The sequence below is a fragment of the Drosophila eugracilis genome, unplaced genomic scaffold (assembly GCF_018153835.1).
Source record: "Drosophila eugracilis isolate 14026-0451.02 unplaced genomic scaffold, ASM1815383v1 contig_124, whole genome shotgun sequence".
Taxonomy (NCBI): Eukaryota; Metazoa; Arthropoda; class Insecta; order Diptera; family Drosophilidae; genus Drosophila; species Drosophila eugracilis.
Genome location: NW_024572029.1, coordinates 1,504,447 through 1,517,177, shown reverse-complemented (window position 1 = coordinate 1,517,177; position 12,731 = coordinate 1,504,447). Strand labels below are relative to the sequence as shown.

Below are 12,731 nucleotides of genomic sequence, written 5' to 3'. Positions count from 1 at the left end.
TAGTCTTAAGGCAGAAAACAAACAGAAGCAGAAGAAGGAGGCTTTGTTGTCTTTGCCACCTGCCTGCTCACCTGTATCTTTATTTTCGGATTCGAAGTGTGTGCCAGTGTGTTTACTGCTCCCGACAGTCGCTGCCCTCGGGCTGATCGTACCGCCCAAGCAACCAACCATCCAACCAACCGACCAACCGACCGCTCCACCACCCACCGCCCGCCGTTTATACCGCCACCCACACCAAGCCTAGCAAGCCCGACAGCGACTCTGAATCTGCCGACGGCGGCAGCGGCGTTTTACCAGCGGAACTCATCAAATTCAATACGAAATATATTTCAGTCGCCGAGTTCAGCTCAACGCCGATGGTTTAGACACTGAAAAGCTAAAAAGCTGAAAGCTGCAAGCTACGAGAGCTCGTTAAGCCGAAAGTGGCGTCTGAATAAATACAGAAAAAAAGAGAAGGAAAAAAACAGAAAGAAAATAAACAAAAAATTAAAAAAAAAAACCGAAAACAGATATAAAAAAAAATAAAGAAAAACAGTTTTTTTGTTGTTGTGTTTGTCACCGCCGTTGCCGTTGTAGATGTACTTTTAATTCAATTCCCATTGCAAGTTGCACATTTCCATTGCCAATTCCCATTTCCCATTTTCCGAAATTCCCAAAAAGCGATCACACAACTGCTATTGCAGCCGCGTCAATGTATGTTAGATGATTGCCAGCCAACAACAACAGCAGCCAAAACCAACCAACAAACAAGCCAAAAGGAGGAGCCATTCATAAAAGTTCCAGGTAAAAGTTAGAAAAGTCATAAAAATTTGTTAATATCAATCCAAAATGGTTTCGGATTTCCGCAAGTGTATATATAGGTTTATGTGGTATATATAAACATAGTTGATCCAGCAATTGCTTACAGCATCTATCTATCCCCCATTTATGTCTGCCTCTGAGTGTGTGTGTGTGTGGTGTGTGTTTGTGTGTGCCTTTTACTAATTTTATTAACGACATGTAAATTAAATCAAATCCGCTTGTTTGGCCATCGTCATGCGCCCTCTCCGGTTCTGCGCTTTTCGAGTCCCTTTCGCTTAGGGTTGTCGAAAAATATCAACATTATAAAGTTTACTTCAATATTTTGAATATATTCCTATAAGATTTACAAGGGAATTAAAAGTTTTTGTGATTAAAATTTGCATAAAGCGATTGAATTAAACATAAAACTGGTTTATCTTCATATTTAAGATGATATGCTTAGTCTTACAGTATTTAAAGTGTTCAAAAATCAGACATATATACCTATATCTTATCTTTAACTAACAAATAAGCATAATTTATTCCAAGTTTCACCTAAAAAGTTACCTTTAACCAGCTTTCCTTAACAAATATTCTTAAACTTCCTCCCAAAAAAACAAGCTTTAGCCATCAACCTTTCCCAAAAACATTCCCCATTTTCCACCTTAAATCCCAAATTGAATTCCCAAAAATTTTAAAATTTAAACAACTTATTTAACTTTGAAAACATTTCCATTTTTAGCCAAACTTAAATATCTAATTTATTGTTTGTTATTGAAAATTTTGACAACCCTTTGCTATGACAAAAAAAAGTAAAATAAAATTTCGGGGACAATCTCGTACCAGCCAATGGCCATTTGTCAGGCCCAATTAATTATTATTATGGCCTGAATAAATCTACGCAAATCGTATTTAATTTATACTAAATTTAGTTGTTTTTCTCTGTCTCTACGGCTAAATGAGATCCGTGTTTCTTTTTTAGTTTTATTTTTTGCGCTATTGTTTGATTGCCCAAATTAGTGGGTTCGTTTATCATTAGTCTGATCGCCGACGAATAGTGAGCGAGACTAGTGAAAAGTACATATATTGTCTTTGTGAAAAAAGTAGGTATATAAGGTTAAGGGAAAGATATTAACTAGATATGATAGTTAAGCTTTTATAACAGAAATTTTATTTTTAAGCTAGTAAAAATAAAGATTTTTAACTTAGCAAAGTCTGGTATAAAGTTTATAGCCAAAAATAAAGCTAGAAATATTATTAAGACTATTACGAAAATATATATCTTCTTCTAAATTTTAGTTAAGAAATATATTTCCCAACATAATAGGTATCCTAAAGTCTACTATAGTTTTTCTATATATTTTTTTATCAATTTTTGTTTTGGTTTTCTGTTTCTCATTGCGGGCGGCAGCTTCAGTAAGTTTGTTTATACTTTGATTTCAGGGGAACTTCCGCTTAGAGGTATACAAAAAAAAACCAATAATGAATATTTATAAACTTAAATAGTCAAAGAACTTTGTCATATCAATGAAAAATGGTTTACGCTGAACGATTATAGCTTGTATTCATGTTTTTAGCTGCTAATTTTATCAGTGAATTGTCCATAAATAAATCCGAGAAGAAAAGCTTTTCCTTTTCTCTTTTATTTAGTGTTGTTTTTTTTTTTATTTCGCCAGCTAATTGTATTTAATTATTTCCAATTTAGTCCCCTCGACTAAGGCAGAACTTTGTTTGTGTCACGGCCAGACTTCGTAGATGTATCTTTGTATCCGTATCCGTATATTTGTATCTGAATGGCGGGCACTACACCGCCGCGCGTATCTGTGAGATGCCTCTCTCTCTCTCTCTATAGATATATATATATATCTAATATCTAATTGTATCTGTCATAGACATGCAATTAATAACGTAAATGGGTAATTTGGAGCGCCATCGCTTGTTCGATTCGCTTGTGTGAAAAGTTTTGTCAACCAGCCGGAAATGAGCGAAGCAACATTGCCGGGAAAATGGTTGCCTTTACACCATCCCTCTCTCTCTCCCTGATATTTGGAAAATTAAATAATAGTATAATATAATTGAATGAGAGGGCAGGGGGAGGTAATAACTATAGGCACTCGCCAAACAAAAAATATTTGGTAATAATCATTGTAATGTCCCTCCCTCTGTCATTTGTTTAACCCGCCGTGATTCATATCGTGGGAAGAGTCGAAATTATATGTGTACATCACCCGTGTCAGCATGATATTTGGAATCCACAACTAATGGCTACACTTGAAATAAAAATGTTTGCCAGTTAAAGGTAGAAAATTGGGTATTAAGAGGGGGAAATTAGCGCAAAAAAAGGTTTTTAATGACCAAATTACGCAGAATTTTTGTTTAATTGTTAAATTGCTGAGATTAAATATTCAATTTATAAATTTATTTGGCTGTTAAGAGTGATTAAATAAATCAAGGAAATTTAATTGGATATTTCTAGGGGTTAAATCTTTGACAAAAAAGATTTCCTAAGATTTTTAAGCCCTTTTTTAAACTAACTTTAAGCTTAAAAGTATGTAAATTGAATCTAAATCTTAAAATTCTTAAAATTCCTGACTTAGTTTAGGGTTTCCCATAAACTTATATACCCAATCTTTTCCTCAGTGCCCCACTCCCATATTTTTGTAGGCCTTCACTGACCACCTAAACAAATACTTCCTGAATTTCCACATGTCCATAGCCATCGATCTGGCTAGTTAGTATGCACTGCATGGCTAGTGCGATCGTCAAGACGGCGATTGTTGGCCAAATGGCTGTTGACGTGACCGATCGACGGCCCCCAATGACCTCAATTTGCCATTTTCTTCTTCGATAATTGGGTTCAACGCACGTCGAACTAAATGCCACTGAATCATGGCAGAAAAACTGCTGAATTTACAGTTTTTTGGGGGGAAAACCCCAAGCCAGCTCAAGTTCTAAAAGTCAATGTCAAGATTTATGAGCTATTACCTAAGATCTAGGGCATGCCATAGGGTTAAGATTAACCTTTTGTCATGCTTGATGCTTATTTGGAAATTGAAATTTAAAGTGCTAGAACATGTTAACTTGGTTTTTTTTTACTATTTTTTATATTTATTTTCATTTTTCTTAATTAATTTTTATCTAAACAATGCCAAAGAGCATAAACTAGAGGAGAAAATTGACAAAGCGATCGTTGACAAGTGCAATTAGCTTGACATTCTTTGTGGTTTTTCTATCATTGTTTCGATGCTTCACTGTACACTACGAAAGTCTGAACTTTGTTCATTGAGGCTTTCTATGATTGTGTTTTAGTTTTTTATTATTTTTGTTTTTTATTTTAGTTAATGCGACTGCGTCACCGTCAGACGGAAGTTGGAGATTAAAATGGTCAGTGTTGCACTTTATGACCAAGATGTTTGGGTGTGTGTCTGCTGTGTGTGTGTGTGTGTGTGTGTGTGATCACCTGTCAAGGTCAATTAGCTTTGCCTAATTTTGACTAATTTTAATTATTTTTGTGCGCAAGTCGAGAGTGCCGCTGGTGTGGCTGCAATTTAACTTAAATGCTTGGCAAATGGGGGAAAAGTACAGAGAAGGGGATTTCTTTGGCAGTAAGAATAAAATAGATATAGCTATGGGGTGTATATATTTGCTGATTCTTATATACTTTTCCTTAAAAAACAAAATATTTTAGCTAAAAAGTCAAAACTTATATAAAAGTTGCATATTTGTTACTAAAAAGTTCGAATATTTTCACTTTTTGTGTTTAAGTTTGAATTCTAATAAGACATTTATTATCATTTTAGATATGTTAAAAAATATTTATAAATTTCAAAATTGCCTAAAACTTTTCAAAGACTTTACTAAGTATTTAATTTTATTTAATAGAAATTTTTAAAAAATTCTAAAAGGCATAGTTTGGCAGTTTTATGATCTCAACAAAGATCTCTTCCCATAAAGCCTTTTGTTTCTTATAAATCACCACCATTACCCAGCTGTAGAACATGTCTATATATCTCTCTATAATATACCTCCATATATATCTTTATCTGTAATGATTTTGGTTCCTTGGAAATTGTCTGCGATAAGGTTAATGCGCTTGGCACGTGAAGCCAAGTAACTGGCGAATGGCATGTACACAGGCAGGCCAGGCATATGCTTTAAGCCAAAATGTGGCAACAATTGTGTAAACACTTTTAACGAACAAAAACAAATGCACTAAGCAAAACAATTAAAAAAAAGCTACAACAATGAAGCACAGAAGAAAAAATAAAAAAAAAATATAAAAAAAATGCCAATGGAAAAATGAAAATGCCGTCGTTGTCTGGGATTTCCAAATCCCAAAGTCTAAATGAGAGAGGGGGTGACCCGGAGGCTTCATTCCTATTCGATCGAAGTTTCACTAATTACATTTTGCTGAATGATGTGTTTTGCCATTTGATGTTTCTCTTCAGTATTTTCCAATGCGCTTCATCATTAGCGACCTACAAGCGGATGCTGTGCCTTCAAAGTAAAGAAACCAAAAGAAAAAAAAAAGAAACTACTACTACTACCACCTTCTTCTGATAATAAGAACCCCCTTCGTGATAATGATAACACTCCAACCTTCAACAGATCGCATGCCCCACTTTGATTGACTTTGACTTTGATTTTCTCAATTTCTAGAAAATCAACAAAAATTCAAAACAAATTCAAATGAAAACCTAATCGATGTCAAGAGTCTATAAAAGTTAACCAATATTAACGTTTTCCTTGTAATAAATCAAGTATTAAGCACAAGGCTAGTTTCCCTAGTTTAAGCCAAGTAATTAAATTTTACTAACAAGATAAAATTCTTCAGAAAAAAAGAGTGCCAGCCAGCCAGCCAGCCACTGTGATAATAAGCCAAGATAAAAGATTAGCAGAGAGCCAAGAACCTTGTTAATGGGCCTTTAATTAAATTTATCAATTCCGTGTTTATGACAATGCCTTTTAGATAACAAAACCAAATTAACTTCTCGGCAAGCAAATGCTGAATTAAACTTCTGGAAGTAGGCAAAATCTTAAAATTAAATTGGTTTATTGCTCTCATTAAAATGAGTTTGTCTAAGAAATCAAATTTAGTCATAGAACAGATCAGGGAATAGTTGAGTAGTGACGAAAATGGTATAGAAATTTAGAGATTTATCTAATCAATTTTTAAATATTATGAAAAATCTTAATAAATATGTCTCTTTAATTAGAAATTTGTAGGTATTTTTTCAAGGTTTAATATGATTTTGAATAATATTTAATATTAGTTTGTCAAAAAAGTCTTGCGGTATTTTTGCTAGTTGGCGCTGAAAGCGCGTAGTTCTTGTTTTTTTCGTCGCATCAGGTCAGGTTATACCTTTTTGGAAAGCTCATTTCCCGCGCTAACACGTGTTTGATTGATTCTCTTTTCTTTTAAGTCGTTCGTGAGTTATAGCGCCGCAATCATGGAGCAAAATAAAGAGAAAATACGGCATATTTTACAGTACTACTACGATAAAGGCAAATATGCATCTCAAGGCGCCAACAAAATTTGTGCAGTTTATGGAACCGATACAGTTTCCATTTCCACCGCACAACGATGGTATCAACGTTTTCGTTCTGGTGTAGAGGTGGTCGAAGATGCGCCACGCTCCGAGTTTTTTGCCAATAGGGAAGCGAGCTTCTATGAGAGGGGCTTTATGAAGTTGGCATCTCGTTGGGAACGCGTCATCGAACAACAAGTTTGACTTGAATTGTAACCAATTTTATACCGCAAGACTTTTTTGACAAACTAATGTTTAATATTATTCATAGTAAAAAAGTTATTTAAAAGTTTTTAGGGTTGTTGCTGACCAATTTTAATATCTGTTACGATAACATTTTCCCCATCCATAAGGTTTTTAATTTATGTAAGTAGAGGTACTATATAAGAGTTATAATTTCTCGCATCACACGACTGAGTTCAACAACTCTCGTGGGAATAATTGGCTTAAATGAAAATTATTTTGCTATTCGAAAAGGTAATTGTATATTATTTTTAGTACATTATAAGTTGATACCTTTTTGTGTTTAAAACGAAAATATATTTATGAGTAAAGGTAAAGTCATTGACCTGATAAATAATATTAAAAAGCCATTTAATTCCCTTTCCATCATCTAAACATTTTTTAAATATTTTCTAAATATTCGAATTCAACTTTTTAGATATTTCTAACCTCTCCACCAGGATGTCGCCAAAAGATGGCAGTCTAGACGACGGCAAATTTGCCAAATACACGGTCAATCATGAGCCACCACCTTCTTCTGCTCCTCCTCCAATGACTACGACCACGACAACGACACTACCCACCAATGTGGAGAAAGCCCTGGTAAAGGAAAAGGATATTGCCACAACGACCACGCCTGTGAAACGATCTTGGCGGGAGAAGATCCGTCTGGTGGCCAACAATGTGACTGTGGAACCTATTCTGGCTGCCTACATCATGCCCAGCGTGCTCTCCAACCTGGCCACCCAGAATCTTAACCTGGAGAAGGCCTGTCGGGTGAACATGGCCTACGGAGATGAGGTGTGCGATGCCCTAACCCGCCGACAGACAGCCAACTATACATTGTAAGTTGCTTATTGATCCTTAGAATCTTTTTGAATATCCAAAATATTCTATCGATTATATTTAATCTTAAGTATCTTCCATTAAAAAAGGTGCCTGAAGGTATGCTGTCGTTATGTTTTAGTCCGGAATCACAAATTACTCTTTTTCGGAATCTACTTTTAGGCAGCTCTCAATGTTTTCTCTCTCTAAGCTCTTATTTACTTTTGCATTATTAAAATAAAATGTTGAATACAGTGGAAGGAACCTTCTGTCAAGAATTTGAAAAATTCAAACATTTGTTTATTTTCCAAATTATTTATCCTTTAAAACATTCCCATGTTAGATATTGATTGGCAACTTCAAATACAACCAAGCTAGAAACAGATATATCTTCAGATTCCACAAGGTATAGGAGAGCTATTCCAAAATGACACTTGCTAATTTTGATTTGTGATAGCCATTATCGAAGGCTAATAACCGTAACACCTTAAAGAAACGCTCCTAGCAGCGTCTTGCCATATTGTCCAACCGCTTCGAAGGCTTTTCAAGCCTGCCAGTTCCTTCCTTTGGAATAGATGAGGTCGATGATGGTGGGTTTCCACCAAGTCCCTTTCCCAGATGATGTTCTTTGAGCAACTCCTGGGCATATTTCAGCAATTCTGACCAGGAATATAATTACTTTACTTCCATTTCCAAATATTATTTGTGTATATTACCGAACTCTGTCTCAGCATCGAGTTTCTTACATTGTTCATCAGAGGTCGTATTGTTATTCATCGTGATTAATCAGCTCTTACGTAGTAAATATATGTGCTGCTTCGATGAGGTATCGCTGAATACTGATTTCCACAGATTACTGAGGCTATACAAGTTGACATTTAAAAGTCAGTGCTTCTGCGATGAGAAATATTTTGGATATCACAGTCCCAAAATATTTTTTTATGATGGTTTTCTCTTTTCAGGGAAGAGGAAACCGTGCAGCAGATGGTGGCACGAATGGCCGCCTGGAAGACGGTGATCCAGTCCCTGTTCCCCTGCCTGTTGATCCTGTTCTGGGGCTCGTGGAGTGATCGCCATCGCCGGCGAAAGCCCTGCATCCTGATCCCAGTGGTGGGTGAGTTCCTGGGAGTGGTGGGCCTCATGCTGTGCGTCTACTTCGAACAGGCACCCATGGAGGCGGCGGCCCTTACAGAGGCCATTTTCCCATCCCTCAGCGGTGGTTGGTTCACCATGTTGATGGGTGTCTTTAGCTATATAGCGGACATAACCACAGAGGAGGATCGTACGCTGAGGATTGGCATCTTGAATGTCTGCTTCTCGGTGGGCGTGCCCATTGGCATGGCTTTTAGCGGAGTTCTGCTCAAGTGAGTTGGGTTGGGTTTAACTTTCGATTTTTCCGAACTATAACCTTTATCTTTCCATCAGGCAAATCGGATTCTATGGTGTATTTTCGATATCAGCTGCCTTCTATGTGATAGCCTTCATCTATGGCTTCTGGTTCTTGGAGGAGCCTGTGGCCAGGCCGGAGAAGACTGCAGAACATAAAAGCCTCCTGGCCGACTTCTTTGACAAGGAGCATGTGGTCCAGACATTCCGAGTGGCCTTCAAGAAGGGCGAAAATCAGCGTAGGAAAAGGGTTATCCTGCTGATGATCGTGGTGATGGTGATCATTGGTCCCCTTCACGGAGAGATGGCTGTGACCTATCTGTTTACCCGCTTCCGCTTCAATTGGTCGGAGGTGGAGTTCAGTTTCTTCTCGACTTATGCCATGTTCACCGGCCTGATCGGTGTGATCTTCTGCGTGGGAGTACTCTCGCACAAGCTGAACATTGATGATGCCCTGGTTGGTGTCCTGTCCAGCACATCGAAGATCTTGTCCTCCTTTGTCTATGCCTTTGCCACACTGCCGTGGCATATGTATCTCGGTGGTCTGGTGGAGATCTTCAATGGCACGGCTTTCATTGCCATGCGATCGATAGCTACCAAGTTAGTGTCCAAGGATGAGCTGGGCAAGGTTAACTCGCTGTTCGGAGTGGCCGAGGCTCTGATGCCCATGGTGTTTGCCCCGATGTATACGACTCTATATGCAGCCACTTTGAAGGTTCTGCCAGGAGCGTTCTTCCTGCTCGGCGGTGGTCTGACCTTGTTCTCTGTGTTCATATTTCTGTAAGTTAAAATCCTTAAGAATCCTTAAGAATCCTTACTATAATCTCTCTCTCCTTTAGATGGATGTACCGCTTCCAGGTTCGCCAGCGTCAGAAACTGGCCACCACGGATGCGGAAAGTGCCGCCGCCGCCGGCGTCAAGGATCCCAATGGCAATATTAATGCCATCGAAGCTTTGGTTCTGGCCAGTGAGGCCAAGGGACAGATGAATGGCATCATAGCCAATGTGATACATGAATCTTTGGAGCATACTGAGCCATCAACACCAGCCACTAACAACGAACGGGGCATTGAGAACCATGGCTTCGTCCAGGAGGAGGTCAAGGTCAAGGATTGTTAGACGAGATGAGAACGGGATCCATGTATTAGTAGTCCCATCCTCATGTACATACTCACATTCTGCTAAGGAAATGCGGAGCAGGAGGGAGGAGTAAGTTGGTTAATCGATTTCAAAATCGATAACTTACTATCAAAATGAAAAGTTTGAAACTTTCGAATTACTCTCGAACCTAATCCCATTCCTAATCACCTAAACAATGTGTACAATTATCAATATTATATTTTTTTTATTTAGCTTTAAGCTTTCTAAATGTATCTTCGTTTTCGTTGTAATTATTATCGTATCCTTATTCCGATTTGTTATTTTGTATAATGTCATTTTTTTTCGTTAGTTTTAAGGAGCATTAAGAAGAATTTAATAAATGTGTAACATTGTCAGAAAGTAATGAGTTAATGTTATGGAGGAGGAGTTGCGAGTTCAGAGGGCGTGACATGGCATTTGGCTATTAACACTGTTTAACAAAATAGTGGAGACTAGGCCAAGGGATCTTGGTTTCCTGTCGCTTTGTCCTCTTTTTTCTGGTTGTGGAAAAGTGTTTTTAATATAATTTTCTTGGCAGTTGGGAAAATATATAAAATTCTATAAAAATCCCATGAAATTATCTGCCTATTTCTATCTCAGATTTATAATTCCCAAGTTGTTAAAGTTCCTAATCTCATGATACTTTCTAGATTGCAAAATTATAAGCAATAAATATTTCTAACAAAGAAGTCCTATGAAGTTTTCATATCAGTGATATTCCCATCTTCACTTTTAGTCATAAAATTACAAAAAAATTAACCAAAAAATATCTAAAAACCTTACTTTTGTCAACCAGTGCTGTTCGGACATCGTAATCAGTGTCGCTGGCAAACAATTACACACACAAATGAACTCTAGTTGGCGTGGTAAATGGAGTCCTGGCCGCGGGCCTATCGCTCTCTTCCTGTTCGAAAACAGGATGCCAGGAATTCAGGATATTCAGGAATATGAGAATATAGGAATCCTGGAGTTCCGGGGGGGAGGTGACGGCGGTCAAAGGACGAACGATATCAGACTGCGGACACGGGGCACTGAACAATTGGTTTGCTCATGTCGCTGATAATTGTCGATTACGTTGCACAAAACGGATGCGTTTTGTATCTGCCCCATGTTGCATGTCGCTCTATTGTTGCGCTTTTTGCGGTCTTTGCCATGAAAAGTGCAAGTTGGGAGTGCATTAACTTTGAGATAAGTCAGGGAATTGTACATATTTTTAATGTTTTATGGAAAGAAACATAAAGATAGAGACTTGCAAGAGCTTTTTTATGATTGGCTGATCTTATAAACTAACCACCTCTAGCCTTAAACCTTAAGACTCTTTGAAGCTTTAGTAAACCCATTAAGAAACCCATTCAGAAAGTGCATTCAAAGTTCGTTCTTGCAATATTATGCAATCAGACAGCCTCCACCAATGCCATCTGCCACATTATTGCTGGCCCGGCATTTTTGTTTTGGCAACTGCACGTGGCACGTATTGCACTTGACAGGACTTTCAGTGGGCGTGGCAGAGTCAGAGTCAGCGTCAGGTTTTAACTGCGACTGGCATCAGCATTTAGCTGGCCTTTAATTACTTTTTCGATACTGAACGCCCACCTGGAATTCCACCCAAAAGCCATAGCCATGGTCAAACTCAGTTTCAAGCCATCTACCAATCCTTAACAAAAATAAAAAAAACTTGTTGGCCATATATTCAAGTTGAAAATCTACAACCGACAACAACAACAACATGTTGCAGCAGAGAATCAGTGGGAAATTTGATATCGTATGTGGCCTATTTGTGGGGCCTTTTGTTTTTCGCCTGGCTTTCTCGCCCCCTCTCTCTCTCTCTCTCTCTGTCTCTTGACTTGTTTAAGATGATTCGTTGACCCATAAATAATTGGAGTAAACAATGCCAGCGAAACGAATTCGAGTTCCTCGAGAGTGTGTGGTGAAGTGTATGTAGTTCGGGGGGAGGGGGAGACCAACATGGCCATAAATCAGTGGCCAGCTGCATTTAATCTGGCTTAAACACGCATTTTCTTGACAATTTCACAGTAAACTGTTCATTAAACATGTCGTCCCGGAGTGCCGAGTGTTTTTCATTCGTCGGAATGAATGTGAGCACTCTGCATAATTAATACGCTTATTTTCCTGTGTATAAATCAAACAAATTCTATCGGTTAATCAAATTCAAAATACCCTCCCTCAATAACAGCCAACAAATACAGAAAGCCAAAAGCCAAAACCAAATCCAAATGCCAAGTCAAAGGCAGAGGCCAAAAGCGATCAGCCAGAATGGCTATAGACATTCGGATTTTGGTAAATCATCAAACGAGTTAATTAAGCGTAAGCTCCGTCAAAAGGCAACCAACGAATCTCGCTAAAAAGTAAGTATATTTATATAAAAAAGTAAGGGAATATATATTAAGACTTGAGAAGTACCCTTTACTTTGATGGATTCTGGTTGGAAATTTCGATTTTACAGAGTTTAATTAACAAAATATAATCAAATATTTTTAAAAAACCCTTATTTCTCACTATTCTAAGTCACATTCTTAACCCAAATCGAAGTTACCCTTCATCCCTGCCTACCAATGGGTGCTAGAATCTCCAGGAAGCCACGCTAAGGTTAAAGAACCTCGAGGAATGACTTTCTGGTCGGGCGAAAGTCAAGGGATTTGACCGTTAAATTCCCACAGAGGGTGGCTTATACACACACACATATACTCCTCCTCTATACAGACTCATTTTAGTCAGAGAAAGTCGGACACACACACATGTCAGTAAGCCTATTTTGTCTCTTGACCTCATTCCTCAGTCTGGGCTTTCGCTTTCCCTTCCGCTCCTTTCTGCCCTCTCCTCCTTCCGCTG

At 38.0% G+C, this 12,731-nt stretch overlaps 1 protein-coding gene across 2 annotated transcripts; it reads left to right on the top strand.

Annotated features, from left to right (window-relative positions):
- Positions 1-273: 273 nt before the first annotated feature.
- LOC108103014 (solute carrier family 46 member 3) lies at positions 274-10,262 on the top strand. Of its 2 annotated transcripts, none has more exons than XM_017208337.2 (5): positions 274-783; positions 6,970-7,375; positions 8,318-8,719; positions 8,781-9,521; positions 9,581-10,262. In XM_017208337.2, exons 1-5 carry the CDS (start codon positions 696-698, stop codon positions 9,858-9,860), a joined length of 1,917 nt encoding a protein of 638 aa, XP_017063826.1. In that variant the 5' UTR covers positions 274-695; the 3' UTR covers positions 9,861-10,262. The 2 variants fall into 2 exon arrangements, with proteins under 2 accessions (XP_017063826.1, XP_017063828.1); XM_017208339.1 differs by having other exon boundaries at positions 708-783; positions 6,992-7,375.
- Positions 10,263-12,731: the final 2,469 nt, after the last annotated feature.